At 35.5% G+C, this 19,327-nt stretch overlaps 2 protein-coding genes and 1 pseudogene across 3 annotated transcripts; 1 reads left to right on the top strand and 2 right to left on the bottom strand.

Annotated features, from left to right (window-relative positions):
- Positions 1-2,115: 2,115 nt before the first annotated feature.
- Positions 2,116-3,313, bottom strand: LOC131649892 (uncharacterized; annotated as a pseudogene).
- A 498-nt stretch (positions 3,314-3,811) lies between these two features.
- On the bottom strand, positions 3,812-6,581 carry LOC131651914 (serine/threonine-protein kinase Aurora-3-like). Of its 2 annotated transcripts, none has more exons than XM_058921639.1 (7): positions 6,347-6,581; positions 6,028-6,187; positions 5,677-5,895; positions 4,897-4,992; positions 4,436-4,650; positions 4,262-4,334; positions 3,812-4,175 (listed from the first exon to the last, which is right to left on the bottom strand). In XM_058921639.1, the coding sequence occupies exons 2-7, from the start codon at positions 6,130-6,132 to the stop codon at positions 4,077-4,079; spliced, it is 807 nt and encodes a 268-aa protein (XP_058777622.1). In that variant the 5' UTR covers positions 6,133-6,187; positions 6,347-6,581; the 3' UTR covers positions 3,812-4,076. The 2 variants fall into 2 exon arrangements, with proteins under 2 accessions (XP_058777622.1, XP_058777621.1); XM_058921638.1 differs by having other exon boundaries at positions 3,818-4,175; positions 5,677-5,919; positions 6,347-6,578.
- Positions 6,582-6,642: 61 nt separating this feature from the next.
- Positions 6,643-9,318, top strand: LOC131651916 (conserved oligomeric Golgi complex subunit 6-like). The gene is made up of 3 exons (XM_058921642.1): positions 6,643-7,062; positions 7,345-7,397; positions 9,099-9,318. Exons 1-3 carry the CDS (start codon positions 6,964-6,966, stop codon positions 9,262-9,264), a joined length of 318 nt encoding a protein of 105 aa, XP_058777625.1. The 5' UTR covers positions 6,643-6,963; the 3' UTR covers positions 9,265-9,318.
- The last annotated feature ends 10,009 nt before the right edge of the window (positions 9,319-19,327 follow it).

The raw sequence follows: 19,327 nt of genomic DNA, 5'->3' as shown, positions 1-19,327 counted from the left end.
TTTTTGAGGATTTTGGTCCCCAACAAATCCGAAGATAATTTTAAATGAAATGACACTCACATTGATGATATGTCAGTGCCAGTTCAGCAGTGAAATGTTAAAAAAAACTAATTTTATTTAAGATTTGTGTTGAACATGTCATCAATGTGAGTTCCATTTCATTAAAAATTGTCTTAGGATTCGCAAAGGAACCAAAATCCTTAAAAAACTAAAATAAATGGACTAAAATTCTGAATTTTAAAATAGGGGAACCAAAACTCAAAAAAATGATAATAGAGGAACCAAAATTACAATTAAACCTTTTTATTTTATCTATTATTATTATTATTATTATTATTATTATTATTATTATTATTATTATTATTATTATTATTATTATTATCTTCAAAATTCATTTTGTCTATTTGTTTTCATATGTAAGAGTTAGATGAATCTATAACAAGTTAAAAGAGGTTAATTAGATTTTCATAATATAATAAACCAAATTTAAAATATCGACATGGTCATATATTTTTTTACTAAATAGAATTGCTTTCATGGAGAAAACTTATTAAAAACCTAAAACAGACAAAATTGTACTTGGTCCTATTCTTAATAGGGTGATATTATGTTTTGTACCACACATGTAAATAGCTACAAGACACAAAACTTTGGCCATGTGTTAGATTCCAAATCAGAACCAGTGATAAATATTCCACCCAAATAGAAAGAAAGAAAGAAAGTGGGAATGATGTGGAATATGGTAATGACATAAAAAAGAACAACCGGCAAATCCCAGGTGCCACTGCAAGATTTCCAGACACCACAACCCACGCGACCGCATCTCTTTGTTTCTTCACTTTTTATCTCTAATTTTAATATTTTCCTTTTCTACATAAAATATCATTTCTATTTTTTCATTAAAAAATCTCATATGCTGAGTTGTAAGTATTAGGTGATTTCAATTCCAACACCCCCACCCCAACTAAACTCACATCAAACTCAATTAGGTAAGAGAATAAAATGTTCTACTGCCATAATAATTGATGAAATGATGTATAATATTCAAGGATCGTGTTAAGATCCTGTTGATGGGATGTAGGATTCAACATATATTGAGTGAGTAAAAAGATCTAGAAAAGTTAAAATTGTTGTAAGTGGAGAGGCACATGATAATTGGCTTGAATATGAATGTGATATTTTATTATATACGTATAAATATGAATCCACTAATGCAGCTTCTGTTATGGTAGTTGCTGATATTATATTATATAGCATGCGCGCATATAAGATAAATGGCACATTGTTTAATAGGTGTAGGGTATAATATCATACATATTCAGTCACTTTTACGTAATTAATCACTCAGCCGCATTCACATATAACTAACAATGTCGGACCCAATATCAACTGCTAGGTATTTGAACTATTATAGTTGAAATATGTATAGGAACCGACTTGAACGAATAAGATAGTAACAATAGTAAAAAAAATTAACTTACACACGTTTTTTATTAAATTTACACCCGTATTTTAATGTGTGTATATTCTCCGAGTGAGAAATGTCAAACAAATTTACACCTATTTAAAAACAGGTGTAAATACATGTTATGTTACACCCTTTTTAAATAAAAAATGGATGTAAATACATTCTATGTTACATCTTTTTTAATAAAAATCGAATGTAAATACGTTCTACATTACATTATATTTTAATAAAAATTGACTGTAAATACGTTCTTAGTTACACTCTATTTTAATAAAAATCAGGTGTAAATATGTTCTTAGTTACACCTTATTTTAATAAAAAAACGGGTGTAAATACATTATTAATTACACCCTATTTTAATAAAAATCGGGTGTAAATATATTCTTATTTACACCTTTTTTAAATATAATTTTTACCCTATATAAATAAATAAATTATATTATATTTAATTTCATTTTACTCATACATCATATTTTAAAAATATTTTATTGCAACCAACAACAAGAATTCAAGTTTTCAAAACAATATTTATCATTCTCATGTCATCATTCAAGAATACTTTTACATATTTATATATAGAACATAAAATAGGTAAAAACTTGTTGAGCTAATACAAAATGTTAAACAAATTAACGTCCTTATAAAATTCAAAAATTACTATGATTGTCAAGCTCTTCTGACTCTTTTTCACCACTCTCCTTTCCTATAGCTTTTAGAAGCACTTCATTAACATCTCTAACATCAAGATTTTGATACTCAGCCACAATAATCCCTTCCAAAGAAAACCCATTTTTCACAAGAAACACTTGCTTGCTCAACATTCACATACATCTTTTCAAAAGCCTCTAAACTAGCAACCAACTTGTCACCTCCTTTCTCACATGTGACCTTCACTATAAAAGCTCCTGCCCTTATTTTCTCTATTTTAACATCCTTTTAAATATTGTAACACATTAAATATAATCATCAATATTATGTTATTTGTGTTCAGCTAAGTCAAAAAGGTACAGATAAAAAAAAAAACATACCTTATTATAATTGACATTATTATTCAATAGACTAATGTAGTATCTTCTAGTGGCTATCAGGTTTTCATACTCTCGATTTTTTGACATTTTCCGGTGCAAGCTTTAGCTTTTGTATATGCAGAAAACTACTTCTAGCAATGGAATTTCTGTTGACATTGGCCTTCAAAAACAAACCAGCAAAAATATCATTCCTTGAAAAATTAATAATATTTGGAATAGGAGAATATTGAAAGAAAAGTTAGAATGTTTTACATTGATATTGGAGTTTGGTAAGAACTCGCAGAATGTAGGATTTAATAGCACCGGACTCTCTGATGGAACGGAGCACTAATCCTCCATTCCTTTATTATTAAAAATCGAAATCATCATAAAGAAACCATAAATGAACAAAACAAGTATTAATATTAAAGCTATGACACAATACTAATTAACTTAGTACGAATGAATTCATAGCCTGAGCTTGAACTTACAACTACTGTCTGAAATGGATGTATCAAAAAAGCCGTCTTTACATAATGTGTATCACAACATTGAGAATCAAGTTATGCAGCCGAAAACAATCTCATTTCCATAAACTTAAGAAATATTTAACCAAAATTTAGTTAGAAATTAAGTAACATTTAACCAAGAATTGTTCTATCAAGGATTCAAATTCCGGTTCTCCCAAACCATAGGTCCTTCGGTAGTCTAAATTCATATAAAAAGTTATCATTTGACATGGTTTTGTGCAAGCTTCCTCAGACATCACATATTTTCAAATTAGCCAAAATAAAGTGATTAACAAATAAGCACTAGTCACTAGAACCAATAGAACCATTTTTCTCACCATGCCTCATCTTTTGAAAGACATTAAAAAAATACAATCTCAGTGTACTATTTCTAGACAAAAAACATGCAGACAATATTTCATATATGTATTTCCGAATTTACTCCACACATAGTTCGCAAATACATCTCCGAACTATTTTCTTAAGAAATATGGTGCTTGCTTGATTTACTAAGGACGAAAGGTGCTTCGAAGATGTATGCGAATTAACCTTGGATTTATTCGGAGATGCATCTCCGAACTAAATTTAGACAAAAAATAATATTTGATGCATTCGAAAATATATCTCCGAATAAACCAAGAATATTTTGAAATTTTCAGATGTGCATCCCACTATGTAAGGATGTAATGAGAAATTGTCAAAGGTTATTTGGTCCTAGATGAGCCAACCTTGACAAGCTTAGAGTTTTATAGGGTCGAGTAAAAAAAATTCATATTATCGTATGAAGTCAAAATATATTGCCCAAGTTCTCCCTTAGACGAGTTGTAGATTACCCCTTAGACAAATGATCATCCAAGTTATTGCATTCATGCTATTTTTGGGTTCCATTATTCAAAATGTCAATGAATTTGTTTGTAAAAATGTGTGACAGGAAACTAGGCCTCGGTTGCTCATCAGGTCTCTAGCTTTTCAATCATGATTTGAATTCTGAAAACACATAAATTTGCTTACATCGTATTATTACAATTCTAGATGCAGAACCCAACTTAATCCTTCGAAACAATATTTATACACGAGTGACTAAACTTGATACTACGTGCAGTCACCGATACAATTTGCATTCTTGATTATCCAAGGATGCTCCATTATCTTCTGGAGTGAGAGCCTTCTTGAGGAATCTTTTACCAGGAGCTGCATGAATTTACAGTTAGCAGTAAGAACAACCTAATCACAGATATGATAACGCAGATAGGTATCATATAAGACAACCACTATACCCGTTTTATAAGGTTTTTGGCATCTGAAGAAACAATAGGGCTAGGAGGAAAGATCAAATCAACATTTTTTATCCTGCACAAATTTAAATTTATTATCACACACATAAAGGAACTCAAAGCGAAAACTTAAAAAACCTGCACAAATATATGTAAAAGTTCCAAGCCCTTGGATACCTTTGGAAGGTATCAATTTGACTCTCAGCCTCAAATGGAGGAGCACCATAAAGGAACTCATAGCAAAGGATACCCAGAGTCCAGTTATCAACAGCATAATCATGACCTTTGTTTTCAACCATTTCAGGAGCTAAATAATCCAATGTCCCACACATGGTTTGTCTTTTCATTTTAGATTGCACAGACCAACCAAAGTCTGCAATCTTAAGACGACCCTGTAACAAAACCATTATCAATCAAACTAGTTGCTACAACAACTTCCCCTGACTAAAACTAATTCCCAACTGTTTTTGTTATATATCCACAGTAAAGATTATCAAAAAGGATTGAAATGAAATGTTTGATATTTAATATTATGAAGGTAACTGAATTCTTCAAACTGTGCTGCCATATTAACATTGAACAAAATTCTCAGCATTGAAAAAAGGGCAACAAAAATAGGTAAAGTAATAAAAAAATACCTCGTGGTCGAGCAACAAATTTTCAGGCTTGATATCCCTATGAATAACATGCTTCTCATGACAATATGCCAATGCCTCTGTCAGGCTTAAAATGTACTGAAATTTTCAAATTTGAAATGAACAAAAAGTAAGAATCAATACAAAAGTAAGAATTGCTTCAAAAGGAAGTACAATTAAAATCATAGAATATAAATATCCCTACTTATACAGTCTTTGTAAAAAACCCAAATACCTCAATCATAGAATATAAAAATCCCTACTTATACATTATTAAAATCATAGTTTCAAATCCAATTTTCACTAACTTTTTCTGTAGTCCATATTTCACTGCATGTATAATTAGCTTCATTGCTAAAATTAACACATATCTTACAAGCATAATTACATATCTCTCACCCATTCATATCAGTATGCTTGTGTATCAAAGATGTATCATATCCAGATATGAGAAGTATTGGGGAAAATATAGTTAAAAAGAATAAAAAAACAGTTATTGAATGCTTTTTGGGTACATGTAAAAATGTATCAGAACTCAGAAGCATATTGGTATCGGACACATCTAACATTATATTGATCCTTTTCCATAACTTAGACACATCTAAGGAATAAGCAATGAATAGCACGAGACGATCCAGTAACAAAGAAAAGGTTAAGAAGGAAAGACAAACTTCATATTCTCATTTCATTTCACGACTCTAGTTAAAACCAAGTTCAAAAACCAGCCTCATTATGGTAATTCTTCAAAATACCCATACACTGATCAAGTTAATAAAGGATTACCGTTGCAGCTTCCTTCTCGGAGAAATGATGTCTTTTGCTAAGCTCCTTGTATAGCTCACCATTATAAGCATATTCAAGAATCAACACAACACGCTCGGAATCATGAAACCAACCATAGAGACGCAAGATGTTCGGATGTTTAAGACTTATCTGTATCTCCACTTCTCTCCTCAATTGATGGTGAAGTTTATATTTTTCAAGTTGCTCCTTATATATAACCTTCAATGCAACCACAAATTTAGTCTGAAAAAAAAAAGGCTCAAAATTAGTACAAAAATGTATTGAATCCCTCTGAACAATTGAATTTTTCTCGTACTTGAAGAAAATAAGAACAAGGGAGAAATCGGGTACCTTGACTTCTCTGGCGACGTAGACTCGGCCGAACTTCCCTTTCCCGAGTGGCTTTCCGATCTCGAAGTCATTGAAGGACCATTCCCGTTGTAGATTTGGATCCATTGCTTGGCAGAAAGGTTCAGAATTTGTTTTACCGCAATTCAAAGACTAAGGTATTCTGAAAAATGGATTGTTATTTGAGAATTTGAATTTATTAGAAGCAATGTTTTGAAAATTGGACCAGATGTTGAACTAACAAATAAAATTATTCAAAGCAACTTATCCAAAAATGAAGATAACAAATGAAAAACGGAAGTAGAAGAATCAGTGATTAAACCTGAAATGATGTGCGGAAACAGAGAAACTGAAAGGCGGCGAATGCGAAACAAAGAGCGTGAACGGCGGTACCGGAGGGTTCTCACGGGCAGAAGCGGTGACAACAAGTGTGAACAAGCAAATTTGAGTTTGATATTTTTCGGGGGGAAAATGTCAGAAAAAAACAATTCGCGAGTTTTATTTATGGACCGGGCGGTTCTCATAACCGGTTCAGGATCCATGGTTTTTCCGTGACAATTCCACCTGCCACCCCTAAAATAATTTTCTAACATCTTCATATTTTCGTTTGATAAAAACGTCCTTAATTCCTTATAATATTTATCTCATAAAAATTTATATTTTCTAAAAAAAATTCACTGCAGTACATCCAAAATTTCCTATACCCTCGGCGAAATTTTTGGTACTCATTTTGACATTTTGATTGGAAATTGTGCGCATTTTTCAAAATTTCTGGTGGCATATCGGAAATTTCCAGTGTTGTTATAAAAATCTGAAGGAACATTATCGAAAATTTTTGGATAGTAACAAAATCTATCAAAAATTTTGGAATTTCAGGTATGCCGAAAATTTCATAATTTCTGATATACCGAAAATTTTGCATAAGCTTGAAATTTCGGTATGTCTGCAGATAAAATTCTTTACTTGTGTGGTCCAAAGGCGGCAACTTCTTCTACTGATTCCTGTACAGATTTTACGGAGTTTTTTAGAACAGATGTCGTATGTTTTCTATTCAACAAATACAATTTTTAATTGTTTTCCCACCTTTATGAAGTCTGATTCAAATCAATTTTGACAAATCTAAATAGAGAAATGTGAAAATTGGACTGATTGGAGCCAGGTGTAAAGTTTAATTCAAATCAAATGAAGCAGAGATGACCTTGATCTGTCTGATTCGAATCAGGTGCAACTTGTGATTCAAATCACATAGCTGCCTGATTCAAATCAAGTTAAAACACTAAATCAAGTTAAAACACTAATTCTACGTGTTTGCTTCAGTAGGCTTTGGATAGCATGGAGAATGAAGTCGATTCGCTTGCTGAATGTTGCGACAGGTGCGGCTTTCCATTTCTGAAGGTTCTTTAGTTGTAACTGTAATTCGTTGTTTGTTTGCATGTTTATCATTAAAAGTAAATGTGTATAAGGAGATATGGTACTTTGAATCTGAATGTTGTTAACTGAAACTCAGTTTCTGTGCTTAGTAGTGATATTGAGTTGCATTCGATTATGCTTCCTTCCCCTGGAAATGCTTACATGGATGTTAATCACCATGTCCTTGTAATTGGTTATGAAATAGGAAAAAGTGTGTTGAACAGGAAATGCTTATTCTTTATGAGGTTCGTATGAAGATCCTGTATAATTTTCCACATATGAAGAGAAACATATGTTTGAATTTCCGTCTGTGTCACCAGAGGAAGACTTTTAAAAAAATAGAGACAACGAAGCATATGGTAGAAGTATGATTTCAAACCAGTGACTGATTCTAAAAATTCATAACCAACCTCTATATAGTAAAGAAAAAGAAGTCATGATTAATTAAACCGGTTGGTAAGTTGAGGAGTGTCACTCTATATAAACTATTTTCAAGCTCTATGTCTAACTAATGTGGGACTTAGAATACTCCTAACACATTATATTTTGGCTGATCTGATTATGATATCTTAGAATCAATGTCACTGATTTGTTGGCGGATGAGATTTGTTTTGGAAATGGCTGTTGTGTTTGATTTGTAGAACCATGTAAGTATTTGATTTGTATAATCGTGTCCATGACTTAATTGAGAAACTATTCGGTAAGTATTTTCACTGGTTATACTTTGGGATTGTAAAATGAAGGTAAATAAAACCAATGCAGTAATAGATAATTTCTGTGTTGTATCATTCAAAAATTTAGGGGGTATGCATATACTAACTAATCACAACTAGGATTATCAGTTTCTTGTTTATGTCTTCTTCATTATATGCCTGTTTCTAGCAGATGCCTTCTACGTAGATGCCTTCCCCAGATGAAAAAAAGTTTGATTTGCAGGATTTACGTTATAAAAGTTACTCTAGTTAGGAAAAAAATAGGATAGCCAGTACCTAGTCTGTGTGTACGCGTAGATGGAGTTCTTTTTTGTTTGAAGTTAAACAGCTGATGGATTAAAAAGTTGTTCAATTAATGTGGGACGTGCCCCACCCAACAGATGTTTATATTTAGAGTGATGTTAAATTACTTATGGTATGTTTGGTTTGACGGTGGAAAGCTTATTCTTGCATCCCAATCAAAAGTAATTGCCATTTTTATGAAGCTAGGAATTGTAGAATCAACTAGACACGCAGTGATATGGCAATTGAACACGGAATGAAACACATACTTAACCGAAATTCTCTGGATTATAGTGGGTGATCTGGTTGACATTATTATGAGTAGCATTTTAAATCATGTAAAAGACAATTCCATAGTAGCTAGCATGTTAGAGCTGAGTTTGGTTTGTGGTCAATAAAGTATTTAATTTCTGTATTTAGTGTGAGGTGTTGGCATATCATTTCTCAATTTTGGTTTCGTAGTGCGACTCCAGAAATATTAGTTTGTGAATCTTGTTCTGTTTAGCGCTTAGTTGGGGTTAGAATTTTAAGTTTTGCTTTATAGAATAAGCATATCAAGTTTCCTTTTAAAAATTAAAATTTTCTTATTGTTCTTTCAATAAGAATGGATTCTCTATTTTTCTAGCCTACGGATCCTTAAATAAAACTTTAGGTTCTATAATTTTACAGGATAGCAAAGGCTTTAAACAGTTGTAGTGCTAGCACCGGTGACATTATAAGTACCACAGAGAGGCTCAAACAAGAACTTGAAACTACTACACAAAGACAAGAAATTGTAACATGTTTCTTACGCGATTATCAGCTCTCCCCTGAAGAGATTTGGATTATTGTTTAATGTTTGACCTATTATCGAGCCATGTGTTTGTGAATCAAATAAGTGTATTATGTTCTTGCTTAAAATTAATTGTTGGTCATTTGTAGATTAATGCATTTAGAGATGAAGATCTGAATGAAATTTTTTTCAAAGCACTATCTCATGTCCAAGAGATTCATGCCAATTGTAAAGTGTTGCTTAGGACACATCATTAGGTAGTATTCTTGTCTTCCCTATCCCTTGTATTATATGCGCAATTCTAAACCTGTTATTTGAAGTATGGACTCTGAACCCAAATTGCCTATATGGTTATGAGCTTACATATGAAAATTATACTCTCGGGCAATTTTTCTATCCTTTACATAATTGGTCATTCTGCTAGCTAGAAGTTTCCACAGAATTTGAAACATCATTAGAGTTTATTGTTGAAAAGACTTGTGTAATATCTAAAATTAAGATTATCCATAGATATTCTTATGGAATTGAGGAAGAGGGAGGTGCAGGTGTCTGGGAGAAAAACAAAAGTCTCCTGGCTGCATAAAGTATTCACGACTTTCAAGTAACTAAACCTTAACTAACCATTATCACGGTTGCATGAGTGCCTAAGATTTCCTGTATGTATGACTCAGTCCGATGCCTAGTTGGAGGATCTTACTTTCTGACCGCATAATCCAATTAGCATAATTGTGAAACTAACCCTTATGCCTAAGATGGTAGTACTGGTTAGGTAAACCCTCCACTAACAACAAATATAGGACTTGAAACCCTAAGGCTTTGTTTGAGTGTTTGGAGGGAAAAGGAGGGGAGGATTTTGAAAATGAAGGAAGGATGGAGTGAAAATAATTGAGGGATTTAGGTGGAGAGGATTTTGGGGGGTTTAATTTTTTTCATAATACAAAAAGTTGTATTGGAGGAGGGGTTTGGAGGGCTTAGGTAAGTTCTTCAATTATAATTTAAGTTGTTATAATATTTTGAAAATTAAAAATATATTAATGATAAACATTTATTTATCATTCTATACAAAATTGTTCTTTCAAAAATTGTTAAAAGATTTTTCTTATTTTTCTTCAAATCTCCTTCTCTCGACGTCGAAGCCCTCCCTCCCCCTTCCCTCCTAACTCGCAAAGAGAGTCTAAGTCTCAAGTTTACTTGAGTCACAGACCACTTTCAGTATTACCAACCATTTTTTGGTTTGGTAGGTGCTACATTTATATTGACAGTGTACTAAATCTATAGCAAGAGCTATACTAAATTAGTGTGGCTAATAGAAATATAAATAATCAGAACCTACAATCTTCAAATCAAATTAGAATACATGTATCTGTAAGCCAATTGTCGCGCGCTCGCGAAAATGATGAACAGAGTCGCCACCAATATATTTATCCCAAAGAGGGAAAGGAATATCAGAAAACCTAACAAAGGAAGGAGCAGGGTCTTGCGACCAGAGAATCTAGGTACGGGAGTCGGTTACGCAAGGGGAAGGTATTAGCACCCCTCGCGCCCATCGTACTCGATGGTATCCACCTATGTTTGTTTCTATCTAAGGGTGTATAAATCTAAAGCTTAATCACTAAGGGAATGCATGCAAATGAAAAAAGAAGAAACACGGGGAAAATAAGGTTTATAAATAATTGTGCTCGCTTAGGCCCCGCGACCTAATGCCTACGTATCCTGTTCAGGAATCAGAGCGCCGTAGTTCGGCTCCTTAGTTTTTGTTTGTTTTTGTGTTTTTTAGTTGAACAGTTACATTCGCACTCCGCTGCTCGACCTCTGGAGTCTTAAGCTGGGAATGGAGCGGAAATAACGTGTCCGATTAGGAGGAAGAATGCCCTGAAGGCAAGAGAAAGGATGCCTCGGAGGCAAGAGAGAGAAGAGAGAAAATTGGTTTGTGTCTTTTAGGTGTAATTCCATGATGGACGAAAACCCACTACAAGGCTTCACATCACTTCCTTACTTTGTTTAGGTCTGAGCCTTTATTAGATATTTTGAAATGTTTTTGGTTGGGTGTCTTTTAAGGGAAATTAATTTGTGACTTGAATCATGCCTTAAAAAGGAGTTTTTTTGAATATTTAGAGAATGCACATCGAGGCCTACGCCGCAATCGTTTCTCTAAATGAAATACAGTTTTTTGAATAATTAGAGAATGCACATCGAGGCCTACACCACAATCGTTTCTCTAAATGAAATACAATTTTTGAATATTTAGAGAATGCACATCGAGGCCTACGCCACAATCGTTTCTCTAAATAACGGTTAAGAAATACACCGAGGCCTACGCCTCAATCATTTCTCTTCCGCTAAGTGGGAAAGAACATACATCGGGGCCTACGCCCCAATCATTTCTTTCACACTAAAAAAAGGCATTTAGCATGATTCGCGTCGTCCTTTATTAATGTTTTAAAGTTGAAAAGAAAAAGGAAAAGAACTAGCCTAAAATGAAGGGGATTTCTACCTAATGTTATCATGGTTTCTACCTAAAGGTTAGGAATAAAAGAAACATGAAGATTAAAGTCACAATTAGAAGTCAATAGTGAGTAACACAATGATGCAAAAATTGGCATGCAAGCATATAGTAACAAGTCAAAAATATAGTACAAAATGAATTAAAATACTACTATTTTTTATATTGATTTTTATATGACAAAGACAAGAATTCCAATCAAGAAAAAGAATTAAAATACAAGCCTAAACTAATATTTTTATGATTATTATTTATGTGTCAAAAGTTGTATTAAATGGTCTAAAAAGTAAGCACTTTCATTATCTAAAAGAAATAGGAAAAAAATCTAATTAAAACCTAAATCTATTAATGAAAAATAAAAGGAAACAGAGGGGTGTGAATCTGAGTTATGGTGTAATCAGTAACAGGGCACAGAGCCCAGCCCAAAGGGTGTTTATTCAAAATTATCAGCACAAAAAAGTAGATGTGGGCTTTCAGGGGTGCGAATCAACAACGGGCCCAGGGTATTGTTCTTGATCCAAGTTACATTTTCAGAATTTTTATTATGACTTTCAATAACAAATAAAATAAAAACAAATAAAAATTAAAAGACAGAAATTTGGGAATTAGGGTTGCGTTTTGTGACGAATCACGTTCGTACCTTTCTTCCCTCAGTAACTCGCGAACGGCGCCCTCAAGCTTTCCTTCTCCGACGAGTCTCTCCGTCTCTTGTCACGTGAACGGCGGCGGCGTGATGTTCTTCTTCTTTTCTCCGATTCAAACCATTCCTCTCTCAATCCAGCGACCGGCGGTGCGATGCGGTGGAGAAGCTCGCCTTCATATCACATTTAAAACGGACGATGCTTATCCGATTCGTATACGACGTGAAATCCAAAGAAGAAGAACAAAACCAGGTACGAAGTATTATTATGGAGTCTTCTTCTCCTCCTTTCGTCTTCAGTCCCGATCTCTTCCTCTCTGTCTTGCGTTTTTGTATCGTGATAATGAGTGCGAAGATGATGATGTTGCTTGAAGGAGAAGGAGCAATTGAACCATGTAGATTATTGAAACTTGAAGGCGATGAATCGGTTGTGGATTTGATGATGATGACGAAATTGTGTGCTGCTATTGAAGATCGAATCAAAGAGAAAGCGATGAAGATCCTTAGGTGAGTTTCAATCTTTGACTGCAATTCCCATTCTTTTGTTGTTCTTTCTGTTACATTTTCTGAGTTGTTTCTGATTGAAGGTGATGATACCAAATGGAAGAGAGGACGATGAATGATGAAGATGGTGGAGTGAAGGTCACGGGTGCAAGAGTAGAAGGTGAAGTGAATTGTGTAGTTGCTGAAGGTGATGTGATGAATGGCTCAGGAAGTGTGATGAATGGAAGTGAAGAGAGGAAGAAAATGGTGATGGAGGTTGTCTCAAGGTTGCAGAGAGATTGAGAGTGAAGAGATGAGGATTGAGAAGTAATGGTGAAGATGATGAATGTTCTGAGATGAAGTGTGTGAAGAGTGGTTGAAGAAGATAGATCTCAAGAACTGAAGCCAAATTCTGATTTATAGAGGTGAGTTCCCTCTCTGATTTTGTTAATCTGTTAGGAGTTGTGTAACTGTTTTTTGGAGGTTGTTAGGGTAGTTACAAACTGTTTGGGGTTTGTTAATATTCTGTTATGAGGTTATAACTGACAGTTAGTTAGTTACAAAAAAGTCAGTTAAATAGGTTAGAGTTAGTGAGAATTAGTCATAGGTTGAAACTGGTTTATGGTTGCTGCTGATTGTATGTTGTTATATAGGTGTGAACAGGTTTTGACTTAATGATTTGCAAGTTGTATTGGCTGCACCTTATTTGAACCAAATTCGACTATGCAAAGGAAATTCAGTGTTGATATTAGTTGGCAGTAGTGATGTATTCGGATAAACAAGAGGATCCAGAAGTAACTTTTCAATAATTGTAAATTCACATAAGTAGCTTAGATGATTAAACTGAGAATACAGTCACTGGATTTGTAATTTTTGGTGAAATGTATATTACTGAGTGTAATAACACATAATGGAACTTTTTGCAACCTTTTGAATTCAAATAACAAAGTCTTCTATATTCAAATATCTTCCTTTTTTTTTCCTTCTGATTGGGGACAAAGTGTTCCATTGTTTGAATTCAAACCCACCAATTTTGTAATTGAGAATTGTAGTAATAATATGAACCAAAAGCTTGTGCTAAAAACTTTGATCAATGGTTCATAATAGAACCGACCCACACGCATCACATCAAATCCTCTGTACGAACCAGGGCCTTTTCTCACCAATGTGCATCAACAGTCAAATGAATTCACCGAATGTTGCAACATAACATAATTCAAGCAGTGCACCACATAATTGTATCCCAACTTCATAAGAAAGATTCTCTTTATTACTTATGGATAGTAAAATAAAACTTAATCCAGTTGACCTCAATAGAAACTTTGTTGAATGCAATCATACGGAAATAAACCACGACTCTTGATCTTATTTTGAAAAACCTTGTTAAACTCCATCATAAGGGCTAGAACCCTAATTTCCATGACCAATGATCCAATGCCAGATTTTATTGTTGGATGAATGCATGATATGTTGCATGACCTAATGGATGTACGCGTATGAATGCGAAGACATAAGCCAGTTAGAAGTAAATTAGAATGGGCAAATTTTGGGGTGCAACAGTTGCCCCTATTTAATCGGCTTTAACCTGAAGGTGAGATTGGCGCTAGCCTTTCGATTATTCAAGGTAGAAGAAGATTAAATATCAGAAGAACCTAAAAATTTGCCTGAATGAGAGATATGATCCACTGGAAAAAAGATGCCGACTCCACTGAGGAATATCAACTCTGGATTGAATAAATTAACTCTGGGTTAAAAATGAAATAAACCTCAACTCTGGGTTGAAAAAGAAAAGTAGATCAACTCTAGGTCGAAGAATAAAGGGAAGTCAACTCTGGGTTGGATAAGAGTTAAATATCAACTCTAGGCTGAGAACGGAAAGGGAAATCAGTATTAGTGGGACAAGATATAGGCATCAACTCTGGGTTGAGAAAGAAAGCAAGGAAATCAACTCTGGGTTGAACAAGGAATTGGATAATAATTATGGGTTGAAAGAGGAAAGATGAACTATTAGAAATAATCGTCAACTCTGGGTTGAGTGGGAAAAGGATAAAGGATAGCCGTCAACTCTGGGTTGAGTGGGAAAAGACAACAGATAACCGTCAACTCTGGGTTGAGTGGGAAAAGGAGAGGATAACCGTCAACTCTGGGTTGAGTGGGAAAGAGAAATTATCAATGGATAACCATCAACTCTAGGTTGAGTGGAAAAGAAAGAAGATAACCGTCAACTCTGGGTTGAGTGGGAGAAGACAAAAGAGAACCGTCAACTCTGGGATGAGTGGGAAAATAGAAGATGACCGTCAACTCTGGGTTGAGTGGGAAAGAAAGAAGGTAATCGTCAACTCTGGGTTGAGAGGGAAAAGATGAAATCAATTCTGGATTGAATAAAGGATAACCGTCAACTCTGGGTTGAGTGGGAAAAGAGAAAAGACAACCGTCAACTCTGGGTTGAGTGGGAAAGAATAAAATCAATTCTGGATTGAATAATGGATAACCGTCAACTCTGGGTTGAGTGGGAAAAGAAGAAATCAATTCTGGATTGAATAAAGGATAATCGTCAACTCTGGGTTGAGTGGGAAGAGATAATTAACTCGGGGTTAAAAGATGAAAGGAAAATCAACTCTGGGTTGAACACCAAAACATCAACTCTGGGTTGAAGAAAAATGAACATGATTGACTTTGGGAGATGACACCACAATGGTAACTCTGAGTGATCCAGTGGAATATCAATTGAATGCTTTGTAGGGACCTCATTTGATGAGTAACTTGGCTTATGCTTCATATGCAATGTTTGATTTATTTGTGCACTTCTGGAGATGCAATGCTATGGATTCTATATGCAATGTACTAATTGATTAGGGTTTCTGCTTTGATGTGGAATAGATTAGGTGGAGTTCTGAAACTCCGTTTGAGAATCGAGGTGGGGTGGGTGCCCCAGATTTGTTGATGATTGGATCATGCGGGAGAAACGATAATGAAAATGCAATGATATGCATGATGTATGTACGATTATGAATGGAATGATTGTTTCCATAATACTAGGAATGATGGAGGGTTCCTTGCAGGAAAGATTATTGTTTGAAGGATAGAACTTCTGAAGGTGTTGGGCTTGACTCCTCGACACCTATCTCGATATCTGACGCTTGATTGAAGATGAAGAGATGAATTGTTACTAGCTTGCCCCAGCTTGTATGATCTTTTGATGTAGGACTCTGATATGCTTGGATCATGGAGATTTGTGATGGTCTGCCCTAGTGTAGATCATGGATGAATGCCCCATATTGAAAGGAACTCTTCCACCAAATGGATTCTTCACATATTTGCTTAGTGGATGACCAACCTTTACCTTTGTAAGATTACTCGATGGGATTTCAATGTTGAACTTTCCTTGGTATCAAGTACTTGCTTTCAAATTAGAGACAATTCTGTTTTGAAAAAGATAATGAGAATGCAATGCACATGTTAATCTCAAAGAAAAAGTTTTATTTGTCAAAATGTTATACTGATACTAACACAAGTGACACAGCAACATTAGGAGTCAGTTTGACATGATTTCACAGTTTGTATGCTTTCAGAACGAACCCTGCTTCAATTAGGACTTTTGAGGGTTGTAACGTGGCCGGGTTCACGGTTTGAGAAACAAAGGATAAAGGCTCAAGTTCTACTTAACCCACCCCTTCTTCGTGATGTTCTCCAGTCCTACGTTCAGCTAGTTCGACACGAGTATTCACTTTTCAGGAAGGATTGTGATGGATGAGGATCCTTTATGGCTTTGGCGGAGGTGGTAGCCACCCTTTGATTCTTTTGTTGATGGTCACAACAACTTGTCCCTCGGAGGATTCTTCTTTTGCTTTTTGCTTTCCCTAACTTTTGCCTGGACAAAATTTCTTTTGATTTTGGTTTTCGTTGTCCAGCGGGATATGCCCTAATTTTTGCCTAAGTCATTTGCTTCAAAGCTTTTCTTTTTGACTTAGCGGACTATTGTTTCTTTCTTTTTTTGATCATGATTCATAACTTTCTTTTCATTTTCTTTTTGTCTCGTTCGGGAACAAGTTGTATGACTTTGTTGATTGACTTGATGAAAAGGTTGTGACTACCTTCTTCTTGGTGACTAAGAGACATCCATTGGGGATTATGCCCTTCTTCTTTTGTTGTGAGAGATGGAATATGATTGATCCTCTGATGGAATACCTGAAAGTTGAGCGCTCGGTCGCACTAACTGAAGACTACCCTGCCCCTGGTTAAGATTGAGGGTTTTTGTATTTTTTGAAAAGAAACTACTACTCCTTAGGCTCAAAGGGGTTGACGAAGGTTTCACTTCCTTATAAGTCCGGTGTTTAGGAATTGAAACAATGCTTGTACATCGTCAGCAGGATCTTTGTTCCAAAAGCATACAGTTAGTAGTTCATGTGTTTTTGATTTTTCATCATTCTCCTTTTTTAGTTGCTTAAGACAAATGAGTTGAATATCAATGAACATAATGACAAATATGGAATGATTTGAGAAAAACATGTATATTGCATTATTTTTATTTATTCAAACGGAAATGAATTTCTTACAATGAGAAATACTTGATAACAACGAAAGTAATACAATTGAAAATACTAAAGAAATCTGTACAATGGCAAGCTTGGCCTTATTCTGATGCAAGTGAAATGTTTTCTGACAAACATAAAAGTCTTCATGTTCCACTGGTGGAAGCTCCATTGTGAGGTGGCATGGGATTGTTGACCACATTAGGTGCCGCAGGTGTGAATGTAATCTCCTTTGCATCAAGCAGATCCTGAACCTTGTCTTTGAGAACTCTGCACTCTTCAGTGGTGTGACCAGATCCTCCAGAGTGGAATTCACACTTGGCATTAATCTTGTAATTTGGAGGGAGAGGATCAGGAGGAGGCCTCGCTTCAGCTAATTGAATCAATTTTTGATCAAGCAAGGCGGCGAGAAGTTGGCTATAGGTCATTGGTACACGATCATACACCCTTTTAGGCCTATTCTGCCTCTGTTGACTTTGTCTCTGCTGATAACCTTGTTGTTGGAAACCTTGTTGTTGTTGTTGGACATATTGTTGATAAGGGACCCAAGGTTGTTGACCAACAGGTGCCACATAAGCTTGAGGGGCGGTGGCGGCCACTCGATAGCAAGGAGCTTGATCTTGAGCATAGGTGGCACTGGTCTCGCCTTCTTTCTTCTTGACAAAGTTACCCTGAGGTTTCTTGTACCCATATTGGTTTGCAGCAGCATTGGCGGGATTCTGGATCTTACCAATTTTCAAACCATTCTCAATTCTTTCACCAACCCTGACTAGATCGGAGAAACCAGAAGAAACACTACCAACCATTCTCTCATAGTAATGTCCTTGAAGAGTGTTCATGAACATGTCAACCAGTTCGGATTCAGAAAGTGGTGGATTCACTTGAGCAGCCATTTCTCTCCACCTCTGAGCATACTCTTTGAATGTCTCATTGGTCCTTTGCACTTGATTTTGAAGTTGCAACCTAGTCGGTGCCATGTCAATGTTATACTGATATTGCTTGAGGAAAGCATCAGACAAATCCTTCCAAGATCGGATTCTATTACGCTCCAGATTCATATACCAGTTCAAAGATGCCCCAGATAAGCTATCTTGGAAGCAGTGAATGAGCAATGAGTCGTTGTGGATGTGAGAAGCCATCTTACGACAATACATGATGATATGGCTCTTCGGACAGCTCAAACCCTTGTACTTCTGGAAGTCGGGAGTCTTGAACTTAGGAGGGACAACCAGATTAGGAACTAGACACATATCCTCAGCATCCATCCCATAGGCACTAAATCCTTCAATGGCTCGAATTCTTTCCTCAAGGATTTTGTACTTCTCAGCGGATTTCTCAACGGGTCGAGCTCTTTCAACAGTTGGTATTGTTTGCATTTCTGGGTTAGCAGAACGAGTACCACAGAAAGCAGGAATAGGAATCTCTGTTTGAGAAGGTGGCACAGGGAGTGGGAAGACGGGATCAGCCATAGTCATCGCTCCAGAAGTCACGGGTATAGTCCCACCTTGGTTTGGAGCTCCAAGGGTATCAACAGTCATGAAGTTGAATGGCATCCCAAGAGTAGCATTAGTCCTTGCTTGGAACTCAAATGGAGTAGAAGAAGGTGGAACGACCTCAAGTTGGCTAGCAGCAGCTTGGTTACCAACAACGGGAATCTCTTGTGTAGCAGGAACCCTTTCAGTTCGCAAGGCTTGGATAGCTTCCAGGATAGCATCGACCTTAGTTTTCATTTGATCCATCTCTTCTCTAATGGCAGCTTGATCTTGTTCGTAATTCTCCATGATTCTTCTTCTGTGAGCTCTTGTCAGATATCGGTGTGGAGGAATCGTCTTGACTGATCTGATGGAGAGAAATAGGTAAGAGTATTGGTAACCATGAATGCACAGGCATGAATGCAAAATGTTAATGATGATGCAAATGCAACATAAATCAGGATCAAGGATCAAGGCCTCTTGGATAACAACTTCT

The sequence above is a fragment of the Vicia villosa genome, linkage group LG2 (assembly GCF_029867415.1).
Source record: "Vicia villosa cultivar HV-30 ecotype Madison, WI linkage group LG2, Vvil1.0, whole genome shotgun sequence".
In the NCBI taxonomy this organism is placed as follows: Eukaryota; Viridiplantae; Streptophyta; class Magnoliopsida; order Fabales; family Fabaceae; genus Vicia; species Vicia villosa.
The sequence above is the reverse complement of the archived record's forward strand: the minus strand, read 5'-3'. Positions and strand labels throughout refer to the sequence as shown.

What these genes read in the sequence shown, in the direction of transcription:
- LOC131651914 (XM_058921638.1), bottom strand. Translation starts at nt 6,132, where the DNA reads ATGGATCCAAATCTACAACGGGAATGGTCCTTCAATGACTTCGAGATC. An exon ending in ACGTCGCCAGAGAAGTCAAG is followed by an intron (nt 5,920 to 6,027) that starts GTACCCGATTTC and finishes TTTTTTTTTCAG; the next exon opens with ACTAAATTTGTGGTTGCATT. An exon ending in CAAATTGATACCTTCCAAAG is followed by an intron (nt 4,335 to 4,435) that starts GTATCCAAGGGC and finishes AAATTTGTGCAG; the next exon opens with GATAAAAAATGTTGATTTGA.
- LOC131651916 (XM_058921642.1), top strand. Translation starts at nt 6,964, where the DNA reads ATGTCTGCAGATAAAATTCTTTACTTGTGTGGTCCAAAGGCGGCAACT. An exon ending in AGTTTTTTAGAACAGATGTC is followed by an intron (nt 7,063 to 7,344) that starts GTATGTTTTCTA and finishes TTGCTTCAGTAG; the next exon opens with GCTTTGGATAGCATGGAGAA. An exon ending in CTTGCTGAATGTTGCGACAG is followed by an intron (nt 7,398 to 9,098) that starts GTGCGGCTTTCC and finishes ATAATTTTACAG; the next exon opens with GATAGCAAAGGCTTTAAACA.